This window comes from Lissotriton helveticus, chromosome 4_1 (genome assembly GCF_964261635.1).
Source record: "Lissotriton helveticus chromosome 4_1, aLisHel1.1, whole genome shotgun sequence".
NCBI lineage: Eukaryota > Metazoa > Chordata > Amphibia > Caudata > Salamandridae > Lissotriton > Lissotriton helveticus.
The window spans coordinates 214,730,524-214,746,552 of record NC_136063.1 but is presented as its reverse complement, the minus strand read 5'-3'; the positions used below and the strand labels follow the sequence as shown (position 1 = coordinate 214,746,552).

The window sequence follows — 16,029 nt, the reverse complement described above, 5'->3', positions numbered from 1 at the left end:
CCGCAGGTCCTCCTTCTGAGATGTAGCCTCTGTCAAGAAATAGTGATCGAGTACCGTATACTGCTCATGCAGACGCTCAAGCATGTAGAAGGTTGAGTTCCAACGTGTTGCCACCTCCTGGATGAGTGCTTTCACTGGCATTCCACGTTGAAGTAGCAGTCTCCGCAGATGCTTCCGGGCCTTAAAATAATGGCTGAAATGGTTGCACATTTTGCGGCAGGTGGCCATTACCTCGAACGCTGGACTCTCTTTATCACTCAAGAATTTTTGAACTACCAGGTTGATACAGTGCGCCAAACACGGCACTCTAACATGGTGACCCTGTGACATGGCCTTAACTACATTGGCGCCATTATCCGTGGAAACATAACCAATCTTGCGTTTTAGGGGGGATAGCATTGACAACACCTTTTTGTCAAACTCTTCCAAAAGGTTTTCTGCTGTGTGACTTTTCTCCAAGGCAAACATGGCTAGTGTTGCATGTTTCCGAGCAGCTTTGAAAACTTGGTCCGGGTCAACACCTGCGTTTAGCTTTGCTATAACACCTGAAAAAGAGACCCAGTGTGCAGTGATGCACATGTAATCATCGCCTGGGCCACTGGTCCACATGTCTGTTGTCAGATGTATTGTGTGAACAGCACTCTTCTGCAAAGCTGCCCCAATCGCCTGCAGCACATCTTCATGTAGTGCTGGAACCGCAACTCTGGCAAAATAGAACCGGCTCGGAACCTTCCATTTAGGGCAGAGCGTTGCAACTAATTCAAGAAAACCTACCGCTTCTACAAAAGAAAAAGGTAGAAGGTCCACAGCTAGCATTTTAGCCAGCTTAGTGTTATACAGACGCGTCAGTGGGTGGTTGCGTTCATATGGCACGTCTGAAGTAAGCATTGTTCTAATGTTGGCCTGGACCAAGCATTTACGGGCTGATAATGACTTCGTTGACCCAATTTTGCTCGCTGGTGAACTTTTGTGCGTTGGTGTCTCACTCGCTCCAACACTCTTAGTGTGCCTCACATTGGGTGTGCTGCTGAGAGGGGTACTGGGTGTAAGGGAAGTGTTTGACACGTCTTCTTCCTGCTCGTCAACATCAGATGAAACATCAACGTTTCCTTGATTTTGGCCTTTCTTGATCGCAGCTAGGTGCGCAAACCATTGGACACCGTGCTTTCTGTCAAGATGACCACTCTGGCCGCCGGTACCATAGTTGCTACCTGGCTTACCACGACTAACTGCAAGCTTACAAAGGGTACAAATGGCAAACCTTGGATTTTTGGGACAAACAGTAAAGAAGTCCCAAACTGGGGACTTGAAGTGTCTGTGGGACCTGGAGGAGGCGGCGATACTGGTGGTGGTGGTGGTCATGAAGCTAATGCCAGATGAAGTGGAGGATCTGGATTGGCCAACTTTTGTACGTTTTCCACTTTCACCGCCACTAATTAAGGTCGAGGTTGACGCAGGTCTCTTCTTGCCAGAAAGAAATATGGAAGCGGGACGAGTTGGTGTACTACTTAACTCCAATGATTGTGGTGTTTCCACTGCCTCCTCATCGACAACATCATCATCATCATCATCACGCGCAGCAGCTCTTCGGGCTAGGGTCAAAATGTCTGTTTGCTGCATGCCCGCTGGGGCTGCAGTGACCTTTATGATGACTGGGTCGTCGTTGGCAGAGTCTTCATCAGCAACAGTATCCGCCACTTCTTGTTGAGCCTCATCACACTCCATAAGTCTGAGACTTTGGACGAGCTTCCTTTTACGCTTAAGTACCTTTGTTGGATCATGGTGTGCCTCACTCTCAGACGGCTGTGGTGCTGGTTCCCAAGTTTGATCCGTATCATCAGAAGGAGGTGTGCTTGAAGAGGATGTAGACACCACCCTTGATCTCTTCCTTGCTAGGGTTGTGGAAGACAATGAAGGATCATCAGGAGGAGTGGCTTCCTCAAATGATACCTCGCCTTGATTGTCGATTTCCTGATGTGCCCCTACTTCGGGAGGAACAACTATTGTGGGCACTTGTTGTGACCCTCCATGCACCTCTGCATGCGCATCTCCTTGCGCTGCCTCTCCTTCCACATGTACTTGGGCTTGTACTTGCACATGTGATTGTTGTTGCCGCTGTGGTTGTTCAACACTCGTCAGATGAGCTACAACAACCTGTGTTGATTGAGGGACATTGCTGCTGCTTTCTTGCGATGAGCCAACATCACTGGTCGATGGTGATTGAAGAAGTATACTGGCTGCCTCTGCAGCACTCAAGGGCTTGGACTTAAGTTGGCGTGGTGGTGGTGGTGGCACTGAGCCCAATGGAGCGGGGGTGCTGCTGCCAGCTTGGTCCCCAGCAGATCCCGCTGCAGCTGCTGCAGGCATACTTTTTTTTTTACTCACAAAAAAAGGGGCGGGCGGCACACCAGTGTCCTTGGTAACTTGCTTCTTCTGCTCCTTACTGGCACCTTTCTTGCTAGAGGAGCTACGGGTTACTTTTTTTGGGGCCATCTTCTTCAGAGCAGGTCAGCAGGCAGCAGTTGCACGAGTTGCAGAGGGTTCTGTGTCCAGACGTGACGTCGCGTGACGTTATGCTGCACACACCGCTGCAGGACTTCTTCCTGGCACTGGTGGTTCTATTGAGTCTTCTTGTGCACCTAAAAGCAATGGAAGACAGAGGAACATCAGTTCAGTTATACACCCCAAAAAATCGACAAAACACAGAAAAATGAGCACAATCCCATGCCATCCATGATGTTTACATTGAAGACACCCCACAGAAAGACTAGGGACATGCAAGTATGCAACACTCACTACCCCTGGGCATAAGGGATGAAAAGTAGGCAAAATAAGTACAGGCCTCAGACACTGCCTCTCCTCAAAATGGCCCCCTTACACCCCAAGCACATGTTGCTGCCTGTACCAGCCAGCACTCAAGATGGCCACCACCACCACCCACATGGCCAGTCCACATCAACAGTACACCCCCAAAAAACAGAAAAACAGCCAGAAATCACCACAATCCAATGCCATCCATGATGTTTACATCAAAGAGAGTGAGACAACACCACAGGCACACTCAGTCCATGCACCACCACCACCCCTGGGCAAGCAAAAGGCCACACCAGCAGCCCCCCAAAAACGACAAAAAACAATAAAATAAGCACAATCCCAGCCCATCCATGGCCTCAATTATGTTTAAATTCAAGAAGACACCCCACAGAAAGACTAGGCCCATGCAACACTCACCACCCCTGGGCAAAGGGCCACACCAGCAGGCCCAAAATACCGACAAAAAACAATAAAATCTGCACAATCCCAGCCCATCCATGGCCTAAATGGTGTTTAAATTCAAGAAGACACCCCACAGAAAGACTAGGCCCATGCAACACTCACCACCCCTGGGCAAAGGGCCACACCAGCAGGCCCAAAAAAACGACAAAAAACAATAAAATCTGCACAATCCCAGCCCATCCATGGCCTCAATGGTGTTTAAATTCAAGAAGACACCCCACAGAAAGACTAGGCCCATGCAACACTCACCACCCCTGGGCAAAGGGCCACACCAGCAGGCCCAAAAAAACGACAAAAAACAATAAAATCTGCACATTCCCAGTCCATCCATGACCTCAATGGTGTTTAAATTCAAGAAGACACCCCTCAGAAACACTAGGCCCATGCAACACTCACTACCCCTGGGCATAAGGGATGAAAAGTAGGCAAAATAAGTGCAGGCCTCAGACACTGCCTCTCCTCAAAATGGCCCCCTTACACCCCAAGCACATGTTGCCTGTACCAGCCAGCACTCAAGATGGCCACCACCACCACCCACATGGCCAGTCCACATCAACAGTACACCCCCAAAAAACAGAAAAACTGCCAGAAATCACCACAATCCAATGCCATCCATGATGTTTACATCAAAAAGAGTGAGACAACACCACAGGCACACTCAGTCCATGCACCACCACCACCCCTGGGCAAGCAAAAGGCCACACCAGCAGCCCCCCAAAAACGACAAAAAACAATAAAATAAGCACAATCCCAGCCCATCCATGGCCTCAATTATGTTTAAATTCAAGAAGACACCCCACAGAAAGACTAGGCCCATGCAACACTCACCACCCCTGGGCAAAGGGCCACACCAGCAGGCCCAAAAAAACGACAAAAAACAATAAAATCTGCACAATCCCAGCCCATCCATGGCCTCAATGGTGTTTAAATTCAAGAAGACACCCCACAGAAAGACTAGGCCCATGCAACACTCACCACCCCTGGGCAAAGGGCCACACCAGCAGGCCCAAAAAAACGACAAAAACAATAAAATCTGCACAATCCCAGCCCATCCATGGCCTCAATGGTGTTTAAATTCAAGAAGACACCCCACAGAAAGACTAGGCCCATGCAACACTCACCACCCCTGGGCAAAGGGCCACACCAGCAAGCCCAAAAAAACGACAAAAAACAATAAAATCTGCACAATCCCAGCCCATCCATGGCCTCAATGGTGTTTAAATTCAAGAAGACACCCCTCAGAAACACTAGGCCCATGCAACACTCACTACCCCTGGGCATAAGGGATGAAAAGTAGGCAAAATAAGTGCAGGCCTCAGACACTGCCTCTCCTCAAAATGGCCCCCTTACACCCCAAGCACATGTTGCCTGTACCAGCCAGCACTCAAGATGGCCACCACCACCACCCACATGGCCAGTCCACATCAACAGTACACCCCCAAAAAACAGAAAAACAGCCAGAAATCACCACAATCCAATGCCATCCATGATGTTTACATCAAAGAGAGTGAGACAACACCACAGGCACACTCAGTCCATGCACCACCACCACCCCTGGACAAGCAAAAGGCCACACCAGCAGCCCCCCAAAAACGACAAAAAACAATAAAATAAGCACAATCCCAGCCCATCCATGGCCTCAATTATGTTTAAATTCAAGAAGACACCCCACAGAAAGACTAGGCCCATGCAACACTCACCACCCCTGGGCAAAGGGCCACACCAGCAGGCCCAAAAAAACGACAAAAAACAATAAAATCTGCACAATCCCAGCCCATCCATGGCCTCAATGGTGTTTAAATTCAAGAAGACACCCCACAGAAAGACTAGGCCCATGCAACACTCACCACCCCTGGGCAAAGGGCCACACCAGCAGGCCCAAAAAAACGACAAAAACAATAAAATCTGCACAATCCCAGCCCATCCATGGCCTCAATGGTGTTTAAATTCAAGAAGACACCCCACAGAAAGACTAGGCCCATGCAACACTCACCACCCCTGGGCAAAGGGCCACACCAGCAAGCCCAAAAAAACGACAAAAAACAATAAAATCTGCACAATCCCAGCCCATCCATGGCCTCAATGGTGTTTAAATTCAAGAAGACACCCCACAGAAAGACTAGGCCCATGCAACACTCACCACCCCTGGGCAAAGGGCCACACCAGCAGGCCCAAAAAAACGACAAAAAACAATAAAATCTGCACAATCCCAGCCCATCCATGGCCTCAATGGTGTTTAAATTCAAGAAGACACCCCTCAGAAACACTAGGCCCATGCAACACTCACTACCCCTGGGCATAAGGGATGAAAAGTAGGCAAAATAAGTGCAGGCCTCAGACACTGCCTCTCCTCAAAATGGCCCCCTTACACCCCAAGCACATGTTGCCTGTACCAGCCAGCACTCAAGATGGCCACCACCACCACCCACATGGCCAGTCCACATCAACAGTACACCCCCAAAAAACAGAAAAACAGCCAGAAATCACCACAATCCAATGCCATCCATGATGTTTACATCAAAGAGAGTGAGACAACACCACAGGCACACTCAGTCCATGCACCACCACCACCCCTGGACAAGCAAAAGGCCACACCAGCAGCCCCCCAAAAACGACAAAAAACAATAAAATAAGCACAATCCCAGCCCATCCATGGCCTCAATTATGTTTAAATTCAAGAAGACACCCCACAGAAAGACTAGGCCCATGCAACACTCACCACCCCTGGGCAAAGGGCCACACCAGCAGGCCCAAAAAAACGACAAAAAACAATAAAATCTGCACAATCCCAGCCCATCCATGGCCTCAATGGTGTTTAAATTCAAGAAGACACCCCACAGAAAGACTAGGCCCATGCAACACTCACCACCCCTGGGCAAAGGGCCACACCAGCAGGCCCAAAAAAACGACAAAAAACAATAAAATCTGCACAATCCCAGCCCATCCATGGCCTCAATGGTGTTTAAATTCAAGAAGACACCCCTCAGAAACACTAGGCCCATGCAACACTCACTACCCCTGGGCATAAGGGATGAAAAGTAGGCAAAATAAGTGCAGGCCTCAGACACTGCCTCTCCTCAAAATGGCCCCCTTACACCCCAAGCACATGTTGCCTGTACCAGCCAGCACTCAAGATGGCCACCACCACCACCCACATGGCCAGACCACATCAACAGTACACCCCCAAAAAACAGAAAAACAGCCAGAAATCACCACAATCCAATGCCATCCATGATGTTTACATCAAAGAGAGTGAGACAACACCACAGGCACACTCAGTCCATCCACCACCACCACCCCTGGGCAAGCAAAAGGCCACACCAGCAGCCCCCCAAAAACGACAAAAAACAATAAAATAAGCACAATCCCAGCCCATCCATGGCCTCAATTATGTTTAAATTCAAGAAGACACCCCACAGAAAGACTAGGCCCATGCAACACTCACCACCCCTGGGCAAAGGGCCACACCAGCAGGCCCAAAAAAACGACAAAAAACAATAAAATCTGCACAATCCCAGCCCATCCATGGCCTCAATGGTGTTTAAATTCAACAAAACAGTTGTATCATGCACCCATAACCAACCCTGGTCCTACTGGATACTGTGGCTACCCACAATATAATTTATTTAATTTTCTGAAAAAGTTCCAAAATTGTACTTGCAGCAACTGTAATGCCCCAAACAAACTTACTTGTGAAAGTTGATTTCTAATCCAAAAGTGATCCAAAGACAGTCAAAAAGGCCTCAAATCCAAATATCCAGCAGCACCCACAAAAAGTAATCCTTCCAGCTCCAGATCCAAATGAAAGTGACCAGGAGATGGACAAAGCACTGGGAGGAGCCTGCTGGACAGGAACAGGAAGTTGGAGACTGTGGGGCACTTCCTTCCTCCCCCCCCCCCCAAAATGGACTCCTTGCAAAAAAAAAGGCCATGCAAATGTCAACCTGAGGAGTGATTCTGATAAAAATCATAATTTTCTGAAGGTTTATCCTGTTTGCTGGTGATTTTCTTGTGCGAAATTGCAAAATCTCTATTTCGCAAGTGCGAGATTGTTCCTTTCCGCCGCAACTACATGTTCGCAATTGCGAACTCTCGCGAGGTGTGCTGTGCAAGGTGGCAAGCCGCGAGTACGTATTCGCGGGCGACAAACTCCCGCGGGAACACGCAGCAAGATCTAAAATGGCGCGTCACTCGCAAAGAAAAACAACTCGGCAAACGCTAAAATGACGGAAAGTGAACGCCGTGCACCACGCCGCGCGCCGCAACCAAGCAAAAAATCCGCCGCGAGCGGATTCACGGATTTTCGACAAATTCGCGAGCGTTCGCGGATTGCGGATTTGCCGAAAATCCGAAAAATCCGCGAGCGGAGCGGATTTTAGGCCCATGCTTAGTTACATCCAAGGATCTGACTGGGTGTTGAATAGATGATACGATTCATGGACACTCATGTGATATCACATTGAATTTCATATGGAGTCACAAAATTGAGGACGTTTTTATGATTTTGCACTGTTGTTTCCTGCTCTCTCGTTTTTATTGTCCCTTTTGTCAGTATATCTGTGTTTTTTAATTACTTGTATACATTATAAATTTGTCCACAAGAGGTTATTTTAACTATTGTGCGATTTACATGCGATTTTATTAAAATTAATTTGTCTATTTTTGCAAATCAGTTGTTTTAGAGTATTGTTTCACATAATTGACTGTTGGGGTCCCATTTGGCTTTTGGTTAGTTGTAAATGATAACATTATGGGTGCTGTGAATGAATGCTGATAAGAGAAAAAGATTGTAAGGTTGAGATTTATTAACACCACTGATTCCAGTATAGTCAAAGCTTTCCTAGGAGAAATTTGCTTTTTATTTATAATATATTTGAGCCAGGGAATCTGAAGACAGTTATCCAATTGGAGACAGTTTTTAATTATTGTTCTATTAAAAGCAGTCTCTTCCTTTCGCTAAATGGATCTCCAGATCAGTAAGAGCCTAAATGCTATGAGGTCCGGCAGGTAGCTGATTCCAACTTCCCTATGAATTAAATCTGTTGACGCAGAGGATGGTAAACAGAGCAATTTTTTGAGGAACATATTTTCAACAATTTGTAAATTACTATCAGAATAATGACCCCAGACCTCCGCACCATAAAGTGCAATAGAGGTTCATTTTGACTGATAAATATGAGTCATATCTCTAATTCGTCGGTCACCCAGCTTCGCTGCAAATATAAAAACACCGTGGACTCTTTTTGCCATCTTTGCCCAGACATTCAACATCTCTTGGGTCCAAGTACCGTCTCTGGCAAAGGTAATCCCTAAGTAACAAAATGTGTCCACCATTTGGATTTTCTGCCCATCTATAAAAAAAAGGATTAATCATTTTTCGGCTCCGGCCACATACCATAGTGTATGTTTAACTCTTGTTAATCTCCAACTTCCTCCTGGTGATGAAATCAGCAAACCTGTCTATTAGCCGCTGAAGGCCAAGTGGGGTCCTTGATAAGAGCACGTCATCGTCTGCATAAAGCAGCAGTACCGGCACAACTTCGCCGTCTGCCTGTGGTGCATCCGATTTTACTAATTTAAGTACTGCGTCAACCTCATTGATGAAAAGTGTAAAAAGCAGAGGGGCAAGGACGCAGCCCTGTCGGATGCCCATCTAACATTGAATTTAGGAGTACATTCTCCCCTGTGCCCGTACCATACAGATGTTAACAATCTTTCATAGAGCCTTGCCAGAAAATAGATTATAGGCTCTGGGGCCCCAAGCTCTAGAAGGGTTGGCCATAAAATGGAGTGATCCACTAAGTCAAAAGCGCTGCTAAGGTCAGCGAAGCATAAGAAAAGGGACCATTGCTTGACACATGTGTATTTTCCAATTAATAAATCTAGATTAATACACTGTTCCAGGGTTCCTCGCCCTTTCCTGAAACCGTATTGTGTCTTTGGTAAAATCCCGTTATCCTCCGCCCATTCTTCTAATCTAACAAGTAAAATCCTACTCATAATTTTAATGGAGGAGTCTAGAAGGTAGATTGGGCGATAATTTTTGGTGTCCGATTTAAACCCCTTCTTAAAAATAGGAATAATAATTGATTCCCCCCAGGTATGGGGAACTCCATCAGTTACAGCAGCATTAAAAACAATATTTAGTATAGGTCCCCTTAAAGCTGGTACAGCTTTATAGACATCTATTGGGACCCCGCCCGGGGCCTTTCTTCCCTTACTAGTTTTGAATGACTTGTTCCACCACTTCTAGGGTTATATTTAGCGGTACAATAGGCCAGGTACTGGGGTTATTAAAGTTATGATTGGTAAGGTCACCTGATTTAAAAATACTAAAGAAATGGGCGACCCAAGCCTTGCTGCTTACATGGGACAACAAATCAGGGACCGCCTCATCTTTTAAAAAGGGAGAATTAACTGTAGCCCAGAACAATTGACAGTCTGAGGTGTCCGCGGCCTGAGTGAGTTTATCCCAAGCATCCTGTTGTAACTCTCTCTTCCTCAGTTTAAGTGTGGATTTATAAGCGTTGTGTCCTTAGGTCTACTGGTCCGTGCTTGTTTTAACTGGGTAAGTGAGTGAGTGCAGGCGTGGTCAAACCATCCCTTGTTCTGGGTAAATTTCTTATTCGAGGTCATAGTCAAAATTGAATCAATAATATTGTTGATTTTACAAAAATTCATTAAAATCAGTGCAGGCTCACTATTGGCATCCAGATTCTCGTTGATCTCAACAAAACATTCGATAACAATTTTTTTAACACCCTGTCCGGGTTCACCCCTTTCCATTTAATTCTTGTACCGTTAGGTCTATACGGTTCGATATTTCCCACAGTTGTTGGTATATTAGCAGACCTATTTTCCCATATTGTTACTCTCGTTTTAATACAATTGTGATCACTGAGTAAGGATTCTTCGATCCTGGGGGTGGTACACATGGGAATGATATTAGTCGATACAGGACATGATCAATAATTGAGTTTGCATTTCTGCCTGTAAAAGTGGGGACCAGTTTCCCCAATCCATCTCTAGCACACTGCATTCTATCCAAATCAGAATTTGCCATAAATGTATTAAGTGATTCACCATACAGGTTGTGGGGGAAGTGAATACCATCATCACCTGTGTCATTTCTTACCCCACATACCCTTGTAGTAGACAGAGGACATATAGATGGATTAACATCACCAACCCAAATAATATCAAAAATAACATCCTCTTCCTAACAATAGCATTCTCTAGTTCTGAAACAACTTTAGACCGTGAACTGTCAAAGAGGTTATTATAAAAATGTATTAAAAGAACATCCCGGACATGTTTTTGGTGTAACCAGAGTATCTGTGAATGACACCCGATGTTAATGTGCCTTTTTACTTCAATAGGCAAGTTAGTTAACAAAAGAACTAAAAGGCCCCCCTTAGCTCTACAGGCCACAGAGCGCTGAGCAGGTAAGTCATAGGATACAAACCCCTCAAAACTAACAAAATCTGTACACCAAGTCTCCTGGAGACAGATAATATCGTGAGACTTGAGAAAATCGATCCATCCTAACATTTCCATCTTTTTAGTCAGCCCAGCTATGTTCCAAGTGGCTTTACAGAGCCCTCTAATTTGACATGTAATTTCTTTTTCTGTGGGTTGGCTAATATTATCTTCAGGGGTCGCCCCTTGCTCTTGGCCAGAGCCTCTTTCATCGTTCGGATGTATGGCTCTCCGTGTACTTGCCAGATCCGCAGGTCCCGGTCCCAATGGGTTTTCATTTTAATAGTATGGTGGTCTAAAACCTGTCAATCATTCTTCTCAAGAGTACTGAGGGTATTGGAATCGGATGGATACAGGTAAATCAAAAAACGGCTGAAGTGGTAGAACCGAGCTGATTTTTTGGCGATCCGGGTTTGCCCCTCTAGGGGGCACCTGCTTTAAATTATTGTAAAAGAAACCAAGTGGGAGTAATGATGTGCCCTGATCGTTAACTGGCAAGGCTACTACTCTGTTCAGAGATATCCTAGCATAATGTGGGTTCTTAAAATTAATAATGACACAGTCACCCCGTATGTTTTTCTTTAAAGGACCTATCTTCTTGTAGTGAGGATCTGATCGGCATGATTCACCGGAAAGCCACAATTATAATTAAGCCAATGCACCGTTTTATTTTTAAGTGATGCATGTGTTTCCATTTTTGTCGGGCTGAGGGGGGCAACATTCACCAAGACTGCCACATACGGTGAGCAGTCTGGGGGTAAAGTGATTGTACTACAAAGTTTTCCCTCCGCTATTTCTTTCTCTGACCGGGTTTTAGTCTCCAGTGTGCTCTCTTTTCTACCACTCTCTAAATTGCATGCATCACCTAAATGATTACTCCCTGCCAATTGTGGGGCCTGTGGAGGCTAAGTTGTCACCCATAACCACAGTAAGAGCATTAAAGTTAGTGGTGGCCTTCACAGGCCTAATGGTGTCAGGTACCTCTTCTGTTAGTGATACTGATCGAGGATCACTAACAATTTGAGGACAATCTGTCTGTCTATTAGTGGTTGCTTTAAGTAGCTCGTTATGGATATTCAGTTCCCCACTCAGCCTGGTAACCTCCCCACTTATTATATCGATTTTGTCATATAGCGGTTTAAGATATGTTTCAATTTTAACAACCAGCACGTTGATGATCTGATTGACCTGTATATAGGCGGCGGGGAGGGGCAAATGCGCCTCAGGTGCTCTCGGCGCTGGGCTTCTGCGGCCTGTAGTCCGCCTCCTTGGCCCGCAACACTCCGGCAAGCCCCCTGGTCTCCTGATGACAAATGCTCCCACTGCGATGCGGCGCCCCGCTAAGTCTTTCTAATACAATCCAACTTCTGACATTGAAAGCCAACAGAAAAGAGGCGAATAGGAAAAATAACCATGGAGTGATGAATACACTGTTGTCCAAATGGCTAGAAACAAGTTATGTGAAATGAAAAAAGTGTTGAGAAGAAAATAATAATAGAAGAAAAATATATGCAACCCTTTACATATAAGGGGATTACAGAAAAAAAACCATGCAGCACAAAGTTGAATTATAAAACAGCCACTAAAGGACAACAGTGCACCATGAATATTCACTGCAGAGAGGAAGCAATGCCAGTTAACTGAAGCATTTTTTCCTCCAAGGAATCATCAGGACTGGCTCTTCTTCACCCTCTTGAACTGAGTTATTGGGGGGGCTTCTCGTACGGGGCCTAGTTAAAAATGCCCTTTAAATCACATACTTTAACTGAGAATTCCCCCAGTGACAGAAGGCTTCCTCTGCCCTGGAACTTTTGTTTTCCCAGGCAGGACTAACATTGCCAACACATCCATGCACTCTTGATTCAAGTAGTTCTCCTTATCCGGAAATCATTTGCAATGTAACCGCTCTCTCGGAATTCCTTTGACATCTCTAAAGAAGACATGTTCCAGGAGTTGGTTTAACACTTCAAAAAGTACACCTGTTCAAAAAGAACAATCTCAGACTTCACTGTGCTTAGAGGCCTAGACCAGGGAGCATCAGTACAGGAACATGTGTTTCAGGTTTGGAAAACACGAAGAAATTAGCAACAACACTTCCAGTGTTCCTTTGAAGGCAGCAAGTGACAGCTACATCACAGACAGGAATGCATCTCTTATGCTACAGTTCTGAGGCTAAATCTGAGGAAAAGAGGCTGCCACACTCCGCTTCAACCTACACCATCTGATCAATAATGCACCTCTCTACATTATGATGTAGTAGACGACTTGTAAGATTTGCTTTTTTGGGTATTTATACCTTCCCATATTCTTTCTTGGTAAGTCACTGAGATGAAGAACTGACTACATCACAGAGGGTGCATATGTCTGCAAACACAAACTGAAAAAATATTACATTTCAACCAGATGAAATCATTAAACATATACTCTAAATCCATCTTTGTAGTATTACGGTTTAGGTAAAAGTATGTGTATGCTGCAAAAACTATTATTCTCTTCCCCTGTAATAAAAATCTTAGAGTTGTATTTAACTTTGGAAATTTGGGAAACACTGCTGAATGCTGGCAGGTGTGCAATGTGAAACCATAGGTCACTGAATAAGAATATGTTCTTCAATTTTTGAATCACAAACTATTATTACAAGTCACTCGACAGGGCAGCCGACAGTTAACTTACAATATTATACCAGCTGTTGAACAAGACGTACGTTTCATCTGAGTTTGCAGTGGTAGGGTTCACAATAGAAGTGCAGAAAATATCATTTAACCATGAATAAATTGTTGAATTGACGTTGTTAGAATGATAAGTGTACACTCCAGGGTGAAAAACAAATGGACATTTTGGGGCAATTAATTGCGAAAATTGTATCACGCCTCATCTTCCTCCTGTAAAGTTCAACCTTCTCTGACCTCAAGAGGGTCAGCCTCTACAAGGTATCAATTGATTGAAACACTGTCTCACATGAGTCAACAGAAACCACTTATTCTTGAACCATTAACCTTTTGAGGAGAGGCTGACTCAGATGTATTCTTTGAAACATTTGCCAGTTAGATGGTTAAGGGTCTGTGAGAGGGAGGTCAATACGGGGGGGGGCCACGGTCAATGCGAGGGGTCCACATGAAGAGCACTTGATAACAAAGTATGACGTGGGTGTGGGATTGTCTTCAGTGGGAGCTGTATGTGTGATAGGAGAATGGCACACACACACTTTATTAATTTTTTTTAAGCAATCAAGCTGAGCTGCCCTAACATCCGAGTAGATTTAACCAGCTGAGGCTCCTGCAGGTAAGAGTGGTGAGGTGGTGGGGCCGGGTGGGGGGAGGAGGGATTTTGACAGACGACGACGACGAGGGGAAAATGAATTATTTATTTTCTTTTCCCTCGTGGTCGTCTGACGAAACCCCCCCCCCCCCAACCTGGATCCACCGTTATTACCTGCACAGGCCGCTAATGGATTTAAGATGTCAACAGCCCTAAATTCACAACCCGCCGCCACATTAAAGAGCTCAACATGTGTGTTGAAAAATTGAGTACGGGCGCATTTCAGCACATTGCCATACTGATTGAGTCCATGAAAATACTCTACAATTGTCTCAATAGGGTGAAGCACGCCACCATGCTAAACAAAGGCCCCGCCTTCCATTAACAAAAAAATATATATATATATATACAGCTGTTCTGTCTTCTGAGAACCTCCACCCCTCGTTACAAAGCCCGAGTCCTATTAGGAAATGTCGGAAAGCAGTACTCACTGTTGCTCGCTGTCAGTAAAATGAAGGTCCAGCTTCACCTGGAAATCAGCCTCGTTCAGTGCTTCTTCTACCTGAAAACAATGCAATGGGAGTTATTTGCAGCCACTTTGTCATATTCTGACTTATGAATAAATGCATTTACTTGAGATGCACATCAACTGCCACATGCCATCTAAAATATTTTCTACAAGCACAATAAAATGCTGCAGGCCATACATTGAATATTCAATTTACATTGGAAGTAAACAGGAATGCAGCTACGTCTTATATTGTTCTGCACCCATGAAACTTGTTAAGTGGTGATGGAACTTGACTGAATATTATGCGTAAACAATATTTGTTTCACAAAGCTTAGATGATATAAAGTAAATGCTAATTAAAGACAACAAATTCCAGGCTGGTATATATTCCTTTGAAAAAGCTAAAGTAGCTATGTGCAGGTGCACAAGATTCCATCTAAGGGCCTGGTTAAGAAAATAGTTTATAATTAGTCCCCTGCAGTTCATGCCTTCTAATAAAAGCAGTTACATGTTTGTGGAATTGACAGATGTTTCCAAGAGTACTCCTGGAACCTTTTCCTGGGTACTACTCAAAATCTTTTGTGAAGTCCAAATTCTATCTATGCTGAGACATTTCCAAATACCTAACTATAAATGGTGTGCAATTGTGCGTAGGAAAATGCCATCGCACTCGTGCAAAGGGAAGAGAGGTAACCATGGGTTGTAGTATGCTGCGGATGGGAAAAGCTCTCTTGGCAGGCCTAAAAACTACACAGCTGTTCAGGTCCCTCTTTGACACTCTGGCTTCTAATGGACCGACAACCTCAACCCCTTCTGTCCATGGAGGGTCAGTGAAGTGGGAGTGCCCAGGAAGACCACTCAAAGAGGAGTCCAGCAGGAATCTTGTGAGGAAGAGGAAAGGCGGTGCTTTAATATCCATCTATTCCACATACTGCAATCAGGGGAGTGCTCCTGAATGTTGCTAGATGCCAGAATAAGGGATGCACACATTTCGGGTAGTGGAGGATTACCTAATAGGGATTACTTGTCCACGAGGCTTGCTCTCCTCTGAGGAGATCACATTTAAGTTTATGTTGAAGGTGACCCTCAGGGTGCATAATGTGGGCATGATGCTTTATGGACCTCTGGCGTCTCACATAGTTACAGGAGTGTGAACCAGTTGAGGTGCGTGTGTTTCAGCACAACGTGCACCTGATTAAAATTCTACTGATGGGTTATCCCAAAATAGTTTTTTGCTTCTTTCCATGACTTTGTGCTGAATGTTTTATTTATATTTACTCCAATTTTTCAACAAAAAATATATAAAACAAAATATATTTTCTCAAATGACTAGGTCTCCCCGTGTGTTTTAAGTTAAGATTTATTTCTTGAGTTTATTGTTGTCTTATGACACTTTGGCGTTTGTTCCATTAGGACTAACTCCCTGACTTAGGGGTCGATTATGATTGCGGTGAATCTGCATCCTCCGGGCCGGTGGAAGCCACCGCCGGCCCGGAGGATGCGGA

At 45.0% G+C, this 16,029-nt stretch overlaps 1 protein-coding gene across 2 annotated transcripts in view; it reads right to left on the bottom strand.

Annotated features, from left to right (window-relative positions):
* Window positions 1-16,029, bottom strand: part of FAM135B (family with sequence similarity 135 member B) — a 1,359,155-nt gene that overhangs the window by 326,247 nt on the left and 1,016,879 nt on the right. For both annotated transcript variants that reach the window (XM_078686705.1, XM_078686706.1), the window contains one exon: window positions 14,505-14,575. In XM_078686705.1, coding sequence (XP_078542831.1) covers window positions 14,505-14,575 — 71 coding nt within the window. The remainder of the gene's footprint in view (window positions 1-14,504; window positions 14,576-16,029) is intronic.